At 42.4% G+C, this 14,660-nt stretch overlaps 1 protein-coding gene across 2 annotated transcripts in view; it reads right to left on the bottom strand.

Annotated features, from left to right (window-relative positions):
• The window catches only part of FRAS1 (Fraser extracellular matrix complex subunit 1), a 461,113-nt gene that overhangs the window by 273,480 nt on the left and 172,973 nt on the right, over window positions 1–14,660 (bottom strand). For both annotated transcript variants that reach the window (XM_073017428.1, XM_073017427.1), the window contains exons 5-6: window positions 12,408–12,567; window positions 10,586–10,719 (exon numbers count right to left, since the gene is read on the bottom strand). In XM_073017428.1, coding sequence (XP_072873529.1) covers window positions 10,586–10,719; window positions 12,408–12,567 — 294 coding nt within the window. The remainder of the gene's footprint in view (window positions 1–10,585; window positions 10,720–12,407; window positions 12,568–14,660) is intronic.

Genomic DNA, 14,660 nt, shown 5'->3' with positions numbered 1-14,660 from the left:
AGAATGAACACTTCCAAGGTCAGGGTGCCCTTAAGAAGTCTGCATATGCCTCAAGTTCTGTCTTATTTTAAAAACAAAGAAGAGCACAAATAACAATAATAATGGTTCTTGGTGTCTTCCAGGCACTGTTCTAAGTGTTTCACATGACCCTATGAGTAGATGCTCTTATCCTTGCTTTACAAATGAAAATAGTAAAGACCAGAGAGGTGTGTAACTTGCCCAAGGTCACACAGCTAACTTGGTAATGGTAACTGGTTGACAGCAGGACTTCCAAGTACCAACCATAACAACATTTAAGAACACTGATACTCCTGCAGAGTCATCCTGAAACTCAGAAGTGAAGGTATCCTTCCTTTAATAAGCTACTTCACTATTATTTTGCATATATATAAATGTGTACATTTATTTACATGAATGGACACATATTTATATGTGCATTGGAGGGATCTTTCACATGAAAAAAAATCACTCATATCTCTAGATAGCTGGGAATAAGCCAGTGCAGAGAAATGTGGGTAACAGATTAAATACCCAAAGAAGCCTTTCCCAACTGCCCTGTCCCTACATTCTCACCTCTACCACAACCAGCACTCCCAGAATATCAGACTATTTGTCTCTGCTGCCCTAAGAAGAATTTTCTTTCTTTAATTTTCATTAATGCCAAAGAGTCAGCCTCTTACTTTGACTTATCACTACAGCTTTCTTCAATGTCGGGAAAGGAGACAAATGAAAGGCAGAGGAAAGGGTGAGAACGAACCAACTGTCAATAACTAAGAAGTGGCAGATTTTATATAGAAGATAAATCTAGAACAGTTGTCTTCACTTTCTCTTATGAGGAATAGAAAACGCAATTTTATACTCTGGTATTCATGCTGCAAGGACAAGAAGGGCCAGTCTACTTGGGAGGGGTGGAGTCACAGAACTGTAATTTTTTGTGGAAAACCCCAGTCATACCTCAGCAATTCTTTAACCCCATTTTATATGATGAGTTGGATTCATGTATCACTACCTAACTGGGATTTATTTCAAATGCCTGAACCACTAGAATTAAATTGACAACTATTTTCTGTGTTTTAGGTTGTTTTATTTCTTTATTTTTCTATATGCAAAGTATTATGACCACTGATGTTTAATGGAATACGTGGAAATTGAACTTGCACTGCAATCATTTAACATTTCTTGACTTCAGACAGACCTCTTCAGTTTAATAAGCTTTCAGTGAGAAAATAAACGTTAGCTGATGTTACACTATTCAGCAACTTTATTATAATAAACAAATGAACTAAGCCTTACACAATGTCAGACAAACAGAAAACAAATGTCAAAATCACAAATCTTGAATAGGCATAGAGTTAGCATCAATCCGTCTTAACCAGCATGGAGTAGACTCAAGAACTGTAGCAGAGTCCCCATGAGTATACGCAGGGAGGGAGGTATTACCTGTACGGTGGTTGGTATAGGGCAAATTGTGCTTTCCAAATCTTATTGGCAACATCTAATTATACGTCATATTTACCAAAACAGAATCTTTCTTCAAAAATATAAACTAACAAGAGCAGGAAGGAAAAGCATTAAAGAGAACATTTTCAGGAAACAAGAGAACTACATGATTGAGAGCTGAGATCCATCTGGACTGGTGCATTACAGCCAGGACTGGAGAGGAAGTAAGAAGAAGCTGAGTAGGGAGGTGGAGCAGTGATGGGAAAAGCTTTTTGATGTATACTTTTGTTGCTACCATACACCTGAATTCTGTCATTCTGACCGCCATATACAGGCCCTTCTAACCACAGAGTCTAATATGGGGGCCAATAAACAATGGTCCGTGGGCTAAATCCAGCCCACTGCCTGTTTTGGTAAATAAAGCTTTACTGGAACATAGCCATGCCCATTCATTTATATATTGTCTATGGCTGGTTTTGTGCTACGATGGTATAGTTGAGTAGTTGTTCCGACTGTATGGCACACAAGGTTAAAAACATTTGTTATCTGGTTCTTTATGGAAAAAGTTTGCCAACCCTAGGTCTAATATGGTGCCCAGTAAACAGGGGTTTAGTACTAAAACGTATTACTAATGCCACTACAACTTGGGGTAGGACTACTACTAAAGATATATTCAATTATGGTTTCCAGTATTCCTTAAATAAAAATACTTATGATAAAGAAGTTTATAGTGTATTATGGCTGAAAGCTCTTGACAAAATTTCTCCCCAGTACCATACTCTTGAAAATACAGAAAGACATTAAAACCCCACCAACAAAGAGTAAGACGAACAGTCCACCTCCTGCCATTGCCAGGAGGAAGCCCCACTGACCCTAAGACATTATATGGCCTGCCATTGCTGTGCAAGCCTAAATAAAAATAAGAACCATCATCTCTTCCCAACTTTCCACCTTCTTAGATCTAACAAAATATGACCTTCTTTTCTCCAATGTGTGGCCACTGCTGTTTGAGGCAAAGAGTTAGCCCTAGCCCTTCACCTCCCTTAATATCTTTCTTTCTGCATCTAGTCAGAGCCCATGATGTTAAACAATAAAACATGAGTGGGAAGTATGTGTGCTGGGGAAGTAGACGGAGTGAGGAAGGAGAGTGCCCCAGTGTAAAGAATCATAGTCAGAGAGAGACATGGAAAGAGACTTCAAAGCAATGCAGGCTGAGGATCTGAGTTTTCTGTTCCATGTATTCAGAACACAAGAGGGTTGGGCAGCGGAGAAAGAAAAAGAAATGATCTCAGTCAACGTAGCTACACTAAGTGAAAACTTGCCAGATCCTTGGATTAGGAGGCATGCTTATTTCCTAGCATCTGGCTATAAATCCACTTACCCTTGCAGCTTTCAAGCAGTGACTATAGACTGATTTTTCTTGATGAAGGATGAGGAAATAGAAAGAAGGGAACTTGGGAGAAAACTCTGAAGAATGATCAGTAGGAAAGGACAAATATCTTCTACTCATCCTAAGTTCATAGCCGGGGCAGATTAACAAGAGAAAAGCATAAAAATGTATTTAAGTTTTATGTGACACAGGAACCTTCATAAGGAAATAAAGACCCAAAGAAACACTTAAACCTGAGTGTCTTCTTAGAGCAGCTGTGATAAAGAATGGATAGTCATTCCATTGGGCAAAAAGTATGATCTAATGATAACATACTGGGGAAAAATTTGCAAGGCAAAGGAAAGAGTGATTTTTCTCTATGTCCCTGTGTCTTCAGAGATAAGGGTGTTCCTTTTGTATAGGTGTAGCACCTCTCACATGAGAGTTTTAAAACCTGCTTTAGGGAAAGATCTGAAAATGCTTCCTAGGCTTCGTGACCTGCTTCAGGGTAGAAGGGCAGGGGGAAGGTCAAAGTGATTTTCCTGCTACTCCCGTCTACTCAAATTCCTTCTGCTCAAAATATTCAATATGCCAAGATGCTGTATTTGGGGTAGCATGTCCAGAAACCCATCAAAGACAAAGAAGTAACATTCTAAAGATTCAGAGAAACAGCAGATTTCTGAAAACTATTTACTACAGGATCTAAAAGAAAATGTTTAAAAGCCATTTTGTAAGTTCAATAAGATGCAAGAATATGCAGACTTTATCAAACGGAAGCAGGAAGCAATAAAAAATAAACAGGATAAAAAAGTAGATGAACCAATGATAGCAGAAATAAAAAAGAAGACTTAATTAAAGCAAAATTGTCAAATTAAAATCAGTATTAGAGATACTAGATAGGAACTTAAGAAACTCTTGCCATGCAGAGGAAATGCACAGTGGAAAATGATGAGAGAGAACATGATTGATAATGAGAAGGAAAGAGAGAGGAGCAATCTAAGAGTCACGGATATTTCTGGAGAAGTGAGAATAACTGGAACAGATATGATTAATCAAAGCCATCACTGAAGAAAACATTTCGAAAACTGGAATACAGTCTAAAAGAGCTCCACAATATTCCAGGCAAAAATATATAAAAAGATAACTCACCTAGAAATACTCTGAAAGATGTTTGAATTAAAAAGTAAAGAAACATCCTACAAGAATGCAACAGAGTAAAATTAGCTGCATATAATAGAATAGAAAGCAGACAAACCTCAGATTTCTCCTCCATGGCACTAAATTCCAAAATTCAGTGGAAAGGAGTCCATAGGGTCAGGATGGGAAGAGATTATAGTCCTTCCAAATTTTAGATCCCTCCAAATTGTCTTTCGTGTATGAAAGCAACAGAAAAGTCATACTCAAATACGTAAAGGCTCAGAAGACTTACCAATCATCTATCTTTCTATCTTTTTTCCTTTTTTTTTTTTTTTTTTTTTTTTGAGACAGGTGTTGCTCTGTCACCCAGGCTGGAGTGCAGTGGCATGATCATGGCTCACTGCAGCCTCAAGCTCCCAGGCTCAAGTTGTCCTCCCACCTCAGCCTCCCGAGTAGCTAGGACTATAGGCATGCATCATCATGCCCGGCTAATTTTTGTATTTTTTGTAGACTCAGTGTGTCGCCACATTACCAGGATGGTCTCGAACTCCTGGACTCAAGTGATCCACCCCCATAGGCCTCCCAAAGTGCTGGGATCACAAGCGTGAACCACCAGACTTGGCCCATCTATCTTTCTTGAAAAAATATCCAGAGATAAGTTCAAACTACTCAGATTAATTAATATGGGATTTGATAAAAGTATGGTATTAAAATTCTCACAAGAACTCTCATCAGACTGAACAAACAATTTCAGGGAGCCTACAGAAATGTGGAAGGGTTATGGTTATGGCTCTGTTCACAAAGCATCTGGACAAAAGTTGAAAGCAGGCAACTTCAGTATGAATTTACATCCTTCGTTAGAAGAATAACCCCTTATGTGAACATAAGGAATTTCTCCTCTTGTCAAGGATTATCACCAACTTTTAAAATGTGATTATAGCTATGCTAACAAACATAACTACATTTTGTTACCAAAATATTGGAATGAATTCTCCTCCCTTCTCCATCACCAAATCTATCTTGGTCTTTTTGAATGGTGGAAATATGGATGATTGTTTTCCTTTCTGCTTGTCCACCCTTGACAAACTTTCATTAATGATTACAAAATTCCTTTTGAAATTTAAAAAATAAAAATAAAAACCTTACATTAAAATCCACGACAACCCTTGAAGATAAGTTGCAAATTTTTCCAGAATTCAAGACCTGAAAATACATTTCTACTGATAAACTTGTGTTTTCCTTATATTTAATGATGTAATGTATATAAAATTCTTGGAAGGGCTTGATGTTAGCAAACATCATTATTATGATTATTATTAGGCTAGTGCAAAAGTAATGGGCATTACAAAGACCGCATTACTTTTGCACCAGCTGGCATTATATATAAATGTGTAATTCATTATTCCAGGATTAGTAATGTACTGATTAAAAATACAAGTCACATGTAGTCTTCTGAGATTGCAATGTAGAACTGTTTAGGTTAAAAGTGCTGACACCATGAGCAAGTTACTTACACTCTCTGGACCTCAGTTTTATCAGCTGTAGAATAGAAATCATAATAATAGCTCCTACTTTGTAGTGCTGTTATAAGAATTTAAAAGCTCTTATAATTAATGGCTGATACATAGTAAACACCCGTGATGGTGGTAGTGATGGTGGTAGTGATGGTGGTGGTCATGGTAGTAGTGATGGTGGTGGTCATGGTGGTAGTGATGGTGGTGGTCATGGTGGTAGTGATGGTGGTGGTGATGGTGATAGTGATGGTGGTGGTGATGGTGGTGGTCATGGTGATAGTGATGGTGGTGGTCATGGTGGTAGTGATGGTGGTGGTGATGGCGGTGGTCATGGTGGTAGTGATGGTGGTGGTGATGGTGGTGGTCATGGTGGTAGTGATGGTGGTGGTGATGGTGGTGGTCATGGTGGTAGTGATGGTGGTGGTGATGGTGGTGGTGATGGTGGTAGTGATGGTGCTGGTGATGGTGGTGGTCATGGTGGTAGTGATGGTGATGGTGATGGTGGTGGTCATGGTGGTAGTGATGGTGGTGGTGATGGTGGTAGTGATGGTGGTGGTGATGGTGGTGGTCATGGTGATAGTGATGGTGGTGGTCATGGTGGTAGTGATGGTGGTGGTGATGGTGGTGGTCATGGTGGTGGTGATGGTGGTGGTGATGGTGGTGGTCATGGTGGTGGTGATGGTGGTGGTCATGGTGGTAGTGATGGTGGTAGTGATGGTGGTGGTGATGGTGGTAGTGATGGTGGTGGTGATGGTGGTAGTGATGGTGGTGGTGATGGTGGTGGTCATGGTGATAGTGATGGTGGTGGTCATGGTGGTAGTGATGGTGGTGGTGATGGTGGTGGTCATGGTGGTAGTGATGGTGGTGGTCATGGTGGTAGTGATGGTGGTGGTGATGGTGATGGTGACGGTGGTGGTGATGGTGATGGTTGGATGGTGGTAGTGATGGTGGTAGTGATGGTGGTGGTGATGGTGGTGGTGATGGTGGTGATCATGGTGGTAGTGATGGTGGTGGTGATGGTGGTGGTCATGGTGGTGGTGATGGTGGTAGTGATGGTGGTGGTGATGGTGATGGTGACGGTGGTGGTGATGGTGATGGTTGGATGGTGGTAGTGATGGTGGTGGTGATGGTGATGGTGGTGGTGATGGTGATGGTGATGGTGATGGTGGTGGTCATGGTGGTAGTGATGGTGGTGGTGATGGTGGTAGTGATGGTGGTGGTGATGGTGGTGGTCATGGTGATGGTGATGGTGGTGGTCATGGTGGTAGTGATGGTGGTAGTGATGGTGGTGGTGATGGTGGTAGTGATGGTGGTAGTGACGGTGGTGGTGATGGTGGTGGTCATGGTGGTAGTGATGGTGGTGGTGATGGTGGTGGTGATGGTGGTAGTGATGGTGGTGGTGATGGTGGTAGTGATGGTGGTGGTGATGGTGGTGGTCATGGTGGTAGTGATGGTGGTGGTGATGGTGGTGGTCGTGGTGGTAGTGATGGTGGTGGTGATGGTGGTGGTCATGGTGGTGGTGATGGTGGTAGTGATGGTGGTGGTGATGGTGATGGTGACGGTGGTGGTGATGGTGATGGTTGGATGGTGGTAGTGATGGTGGTGGTGATGGTGATGGTGGTGGTGATGGTGATGGTGATGGTGATGGTGGTGGTCATGGTGGTAGTGATGGTGGTGGTGATGGTGGTAGTGATGGTGGTGGTGATGGTGGTGGTCATGGTGATGGTGATGGTGGTGGTCATGGTGGTAGTGATGGTGGTAGTGATGGTGGTGGTGATGGTGGTAGTGATGGTGGTAGTGACGGTGGTGGTGATGGTGGTGGTCATGGTGGTAGTGATGGTGGTGGTGATGGTGGTGGTGATGGTGGTAGTGATGGTGGTGGTGATGGTGGTAGTGATGGTGGTGGTGATGGTGGTGGTCATGGTGGTAGTGATGGTGGTGGTGATGGTGGTGGTCGTGGTGGTAGTGATGGTGGTGGTGATGGTGGTAGTGATGGTGGTGGTGATGGTGGTGGTCATGGTGATAGTGATGGTGGTGGTCATGGTAGTAGTGATGGTGGTAGCGATGGTGGTGGTGATGGTGGTAGTGATGGTGGTGGTGATGGTGGTGGTCATGGTGGTGGTGATGGTGGTGGTCATGGTGGTAGTGATGGTGGTGGTGATGGTGGTGGTCATGGTGGTAGTGATGGTGGTGGTGATGGTGATAGTGATGGTGGTGGTGATGGTGATAGTGATGGTGGTGGTGATGGTGGTGGTCATGGTGATAGTGATGGTGGTGGTCATGGTGGTAGTGACGGTGGTGGTGATGGTGGTGGTCATGGTGGTAGTGATGGTGGTGGTGATGGTGGTGGTCATGGTGGTAGTGATGGTGGTGGTCATGGTGGTAGTGATGGTGGTGGTGATGGTGGTGGTCATGGTGATGGTGATGGTGGTGGTCATGGTGGTAGTGATGGTGGTAGTGATGGTGGTGGTGATGGTGGTAGTGATGGTGGTGGTGATGGTGGTGGTCATGGTGGTGGTGATGGTGGTGGTCATGGTGGTGGTGATGGTGGTAGTGATGGTGGTGGTGATGGTGGTGGTCATGGTGATAGTGATGGTGGTGGTCATGGTGGTAGTGATGGTGGTGGTGATGGTGGTGGTCATGGTGGTAGTGATGGTGGTGGTCATGGTGGTAGTGATGGTGGTGGTGATGGTGGTGGTCATGGTGGTAGTGATGGTGGTGGTGATAGTGGTAGTGATGGTGGTGGTGATGGTGGTAGTGATGGTGGTGGGTCATGGTGGTAGTGATGGTGGTGGTGATGGTGGTGGTCATGGTGGTGCTGATGGTGGTAGTGATGGTGGTGGTGATGGTGATGGTGATGGTGGTGGTGATGGTGATGGTTGGATGGTGGTAGTGATGGTGGTGGTGATGGTGATGGTGGTGGTGATGGTGATGGTGGTAGTGATGGTGGTAGTGATGGTGGTGGTGATGGTGGTGGTCATGGTGGTAGTGATGGTGGTGGTCATGGTGGTAGTGATGGTGGTGGTGATGGTGGTGGTCATGGTGGTGGTGATGGTGGTGGTCATGGTGGTAGTGATGGTGGTAGTGATGGTGGTGGTGATGGTGGTGGTGATGGTGGTGGTCATGGTGGTAGTGATGGTGGTAGTGATGGTGGTGGTCATGGTGGTAGTGATGGTGGTGGTGATGGTGGTGGTCATGGGGGTAGTGATGGTGGTAGTGATCGTGGTGGTCATGGTGGTAGTGATGGTGGTGGTGATGGTGGTAGTGATGGTGGTGGTGATGGTGGTGGTCATGGTGATAGTGATGGTGGTGGTCATGGTGGTAGTGATGGTGGTGTTGATGGTGGTGGTCATGGTGGTGGTGATGGTGGTGGTGATGGTGGTAGTGATGGTGGTGGTGATGGTAGTGGTGATGGTGGTAGTGATGGTGGTGGTCATGGTGGTAGTGATGGTGGTGGTGATGGTGATAGTGATGGTGGTGGTGGTAGGTACGGTAGAGGTGAGGTGATATTTTCCACAATAGAACTGATTTGATAGCACCCCTTTGGATCATCAGAACATCCAGTATATTTGTTAACAAACTGTATCATTAGGTATGATAAACATCCAAAATTTAATAGTGACATTAAATCAAGAAAAATGATTCTAAATGATCTGACAGTTGAGATTTTTTGTATGTAATGGCAAAAATATAGACTTGATGATACAACAGTGATTAAAATCAATCTATTTCCAAGTCTTCAGAATTGCTTGCATACTAATTAGCTCTAAAGTATGGTACCAAATTTCATCTTTTTACATTAATTATGTATATTAACACAAACTGTAAGTGAATATTGCACATGAAGCTAGAGTTTATGTTTAATGATTTTTAAGATGAGAAATAGTACTTTCAATTATTCCAGTAGCTGGTCCCCTAATATGCAGTCTGAGGTTACATTTTTTAAGATTTAAAGCAGAAAGTCTCCAATGGACTCTTCTTTCCATTCCTCCTTCCCACCTCCCTTATTGTTATCGTGGCAAACTGCTTAATTATCCTTCGTACCCCAGGGGACTAGGCCCCAAAATGGGCTTAATCAGAATGCCTCAACACTAGAGTGTCCTCCAAATGTAAGAACATTAGAACAAGACACTGTGCAACTCTATCAACAAGCTCATCTGCCATCTTAAAGCAAGGACATGGCTTTGTGATGAATTGGGACATGAGACATGAGCACAGTAGTTGGTGTGGTGTGGATAATACAATCTAGTCTTTCAATTAGATACACTTCTCCTTTATTTGGCATTTAGCATTTCTTGTCTAATTGCCTTTTGTCGCCTTTAAAAATATTGCCCAATTGTCACAATATGCTATGTCATTGATTTTGTTTTATTTGACACAAAGTACTGCTTTGTATCAACTGAATGTTGGTTTCCAGCTTTTCCTTAGATCAAAAAATGAGCTATTTTTCGACTGGAGGCAAACTCCTTTCATGGTTATATATCAACTCCATGGAACATCCATTGGAGCCTCTGGAAGAGTAAAAAACTGTAATATAAAATATCATGTATACCACATTTATTTGCAATTGATTTTCTCTTCTAAATTTGTGTGAACCGGCTAATGTTTTGAGAATCCGATCAGCTTTAAATGAAAAACAAAATCCCACTATCTTAAATGTCCTCAGAGAAAATCCTTTGATAATTTGAATCATTATCCTATAAGAATTAAATTGTGTACATCTGGATAATCATGTTCAAAGATACGCATTATGTCTTTAAAAAGCAGACTACACCTATGCATTGAAAAACAATAACAAAATCTAATCACATTATTAAATTTTCCAGATGTTTAGCTTGACATTTTTGGAGCATCGGCCATTAGAGCTGGAGGCTTCCTTGTGTGAACCCTCAAGGCTCAGTTGCATTATATAACAATTAGCCTAAGTGGCTGGTAATTAGACCTATCTGTAGTTTCCAAGGGTAAAAGAAATGTCTCAGAGGTGGTCTCCAAAATTACAAGGAAAACAAAAAGGTCTTTGCTTCTTGTTTCTAGTGCTTCTGAGGCCTGCCTGCCATAATCTCAGAAGAGACTCCAACTTCTTCAGTAGCCTGTGAAGGCTGCATCCTTAGGTTGTCTTCCTTACCTGGTTACAAAATAGAGGCTGACACTGAGCTGTGAAGCACTGGGCAACCCCATTTCTACACAGACATTTGGCACACCGGCTCAGCTGCCAGTCCTCCCCATCCTGAAACACACGGCCTTCATAGGAACAGGGTTCTGGAAGGTCAGAGAAACAAGGATTACTAGTGGGATGGCATTTGTTGATCCCAGGGCTGACTGCATGGAGGTGCAGCCAGTGCAGTTTCACAGGGCCCACTGGTCAGAAGCCCAGTGCACAGAAGGAGGTCCTGTATTTGGTGTGCAATGCTCAGCAGTCGCTATCTTGAACTCTCTGAATTTGTGTTTTATAGGTGAAGCTTTGAGGCTCAGCTCATGCATGGTCCCACCTGCTGCTGGCTTCCTGGGATGAGTTCTCAGCTACCAGCTCCTCCACTCCGTCCCAGTGAATGCTGTCATCCCCAGCCCTCTTGGGGGCTGGTGCCAGGAGGTTGCATGTGCCCTATGCACCAAGTCACAGGGTAGAGCCTGGGGTGTCTGTGAGGGTATCCTCTCACCCTTCATTCCCAGGCTCGAGGGAGGAAAACATTAAATAGCAACTAAAAAACTTGACAAGTATGACAGGTTGAGAGAAAGAGATCACAGAGGCAAACAAAAAAACAACAACAAAAAAGCTTTTTCCCCTCTTGATTTTTGAACAAGGGACCCTACAGTTTTGCAAATTATGTTGTTGGCCCCAGTTGATCCTCCAATCTTTCCAGGAAAATACTTTCAAATTCTTTCTCATGGAGAATCAATGAGAAAGCCTCTGAGGACCTAAGAAAGAATCCCACAAACTCAGACAGCCTACTCCCCACACCACCCCCAACTCTGTTGTTCCAAGTATTTTCACTTATAGGGTTGGTTATTTAGCCCAAAACGTCTGTCAGTCCTTTTCTGGTAGGTGACATCTGAAATGCATGAGGCAAGCATTTTCCTTTCATCAATTCTTGGGCATATTTTTTCATCCCTGGAATTCTCTAGGGTAAATAAAGCATTACTGGAAATGGAATAACTGGGGATCAGAAAGAAATGAGGTATTTTTTTAACGAGAAAAAGCAAGAATAGAGTGTACGTTTCAGTTGTTGTTAAATAAAAGTATTCTAGCTATTATATGTTGTGAGAGAGCATAATACAGTAATGATAATAATTCCTATTTATTATATAGTATACACTACCTAGTTATAAAAATGGAAAGGGACATAGATCCTCAAAATGTAATAAAAAGAGTATGGGAACAAGCGTGGATTCCAAGGAGAGGGCCTAAAACTCTGACCCTGGCTTGCTGAAAAAAATCTGGGTATCTTGGTTTCTAGGCGGGCATATTTTCTTCAATGGGGATGAAATAAAGATAAATAAAAGGCATGCTTCCTGTCGTGTGTATCTTGGAGAAAGATGTTACGTCATCTCAAAGACAAGCCAACAGAATTAGTGTCGACAATACTATATAGAGAACTGATTTATTCCTTTTTCTGTCCACTAAGGAGGCAAAAGGAACCACCTTGGCCTTAAGGAATCATATCAAAGGATCTTTTCCCTATTTTCTTGCATCTAAGAAGCTGTGAATGCAGAGGGATAAATATCAGAAACTCACAGAATCTCAAATTTGGAAGGGTGCTTAAGGATTTGTTCCAATCTCACTCTCTGGGACACTCCACCCTGCCCAGTGCAAGGTTTTGCACTTGGTTCCAACATGGAATGGGGTTAGGAAATCTTTGAGCCACACTGAACAAAAAAGAGTAGAGTTGGGGTATTGCCATGTGAACCTCCCAAGCAAAGAGGGTCCACTTCTATAAGCTCATACTCACTCCCAGGGCCCACACAAACTGGGCAACAGCTTCCTTCAGGGATGAATGCCAGCTCCTGGTGTCCACATGACAGTGGTGGGCATGGTTGAGGGGTACATCGGACTTCCCCATGATTGCAAGAGCACACACTACATGGAGAAGAGGCCCATTCCGTCCCATGCTGTGTGTCAGGGAGACAAACAAACAAACAAAAAAAGTTAGTGCCAAAATACAGGTTTTCATTCAGCCAAACAGAAACAAATCTTCTTTTACACAAACTAAGGATGGAGCTCAGGGAAAGGCAGAAGAAAGCTATGAGCTTGCAAGGTTTAGAGTGGAATTTGCAATGTTCCAAGTCAAAGGCCAGTTTAAACATGGACTTTCTCTTTCTATTACCCTAAGATTTTTCATTTACAAATTTCAGAAAATTTGTAAATACAAAATACAAAAAGAAAATAAAAATAACCTAGTCTCCTATCATTTAAAACATTCTCCCCAGTTCAAATACACATATATTTACTGTGTTCTTCATAATGACTATATCCTTTTCAGTAGCTCTCTCTGATCCTGTTTCCTTTCTTTGACTTTACTTTTGTTTGTTTGTTTGTTTGAGACAGAGTCTCGGACTGTCGCCCAGGTTAGAGTGCAGTGGCCGGATCTCAGCTCACTGCAAGCTCCGCCTCCCGGCTTTACACCATTCTCCTGCCTCAGCCTCCCCCGAGTAGCTGGGACTACAGGCGCCCACCACCTCGCCCGGCTAGTTTTTTGTATTTTTTAGTAGAGAGGGGGTTTCACCGTGTTAGCCAGGATGGTCTCGATTTCCTGACCTCGTGATCCACCCGTCTCGGCCTCCCAAAGTGCTGGGATTACAGGCTTGGGCCACCACGCCCGGCCTTGACTTTACTTTTTGTCTTGATTAGTTCCCGTATTCCACTCCCCCCTTCTCTCTCTCTCTCTCTCTGTCTCTCTCTGTTCCAGTGATCTCATGGTCCTGAGGAAAGTGCAATAGCCAACAGGGAGCACAAGCAGGCAATAATGTACCCAAGCAGTGAGTTGCACAAACCAAGGATTTACTTGGCCACATGCACGTTCTCAGATCCCAGCTCAGCCCTTCCTGCCTTGGAAACTATAAGTAAGTGACTTCATCTTTTTCAATCTCAGTTTCTTTGTCTATAATAATTAAATGGTATGACAACATTCCCTTCACCAGTGGGCTCTTCCAAGGGTTAAATGAGGTGGCCTGCTAAAGAGCCACCCAGGTGTGCAGTGCACTGGTGCTCAATCCAGAGTAGAACAGTGTTACCCAGGGCTGGGGAGATGTTGGCCAAAGGCTACAAACTTCCAGCTATTAGATGAACAAGTTCTGAGGATCTAAGGTACAGCATGGGAGGTAATGGATGAGTTAATTAATTTGATTGTGGTAATGATTATACAATATAGATGCATATCCAACTGTGTTGTACATCTTGACTACATTTGATCTTCATTTGTCAATTAAACATCTTAAAAAGATGCTCAATGTTCTCCCATTTCTATTGAATGAGTTCCTGACTTTCCTCCCTTCTTCCACACCTTGTGTTGATTGTAAGTAGTAGGAATGGACACAGATACAAAGGTCAAGTCCTGTGCCATCCATTTTTACTTCTGCTACAATTATATGTAAATTTCAAATTTAGTACAGCATAGAAATGGACAAGTCCACAAACTGTGGGCTAATAAAAGACAGGGCAATTGCCCTTTATTCTTGAAAAGGCCTACACATGAAAGCAAAGAAAGAACTTAAAAGAAAATTGATAGGTTTGAATGAGCTAAATTTTTTAAATCTGCCAAAAATACATGATTAAAATATATAAAATAAAATTAAAAGGCAAAGGACAAACTGACTTTAAAAATTACAGATTATATTAATTAGAACTAAACTCTAATATATAAAAGCATTTATAAGAGAAAAAGACCTTTCAAATTTTAAAAATAGCAATAAACTTATAGAATGTTCAAATTTATTAATTGTAAAAAATACTAATTATAAAATAAAACTTGGATAACATTTTAAATATCTGATATGAAAAGACTTTAAAGTTCACAGTACCTATTGCTGGTGAAGCTATAGTGAAGGGAAAGAAATTCTCTCTCACACAAAGCGTTCCCTCGCGATAACACCTGCAATCACTCAACCAGGAGAGGCCTCCCCGGGATAATCACACTTGAAAAGAGGATGCACTATCTTTGGTATTTCCCCTGGGCTTATCACTAGACACAGAAGACTTACATTTT

The sequence above is a fragment of the Chlorocebus sabaeus genome, chromosome 7 (assembly GCF_047675955.1).
Source record: "Chlorocebus sabaeus isolate Y175 chromosome 7, mChlSab1.0.hap1, whole genome shotgun sequence".
In the NCBI taxonomy this organism is placed as follows: domain Eukaryota; kingdom Metazoa; phylum Chordata; class Mammalia; order Primates; family Cercopithecidae; genus Chlorocebus; species Chlorocebus sabaeus.
This window is presented reverse-complemented; position numbering and strand designations above follow the sequence as displayed.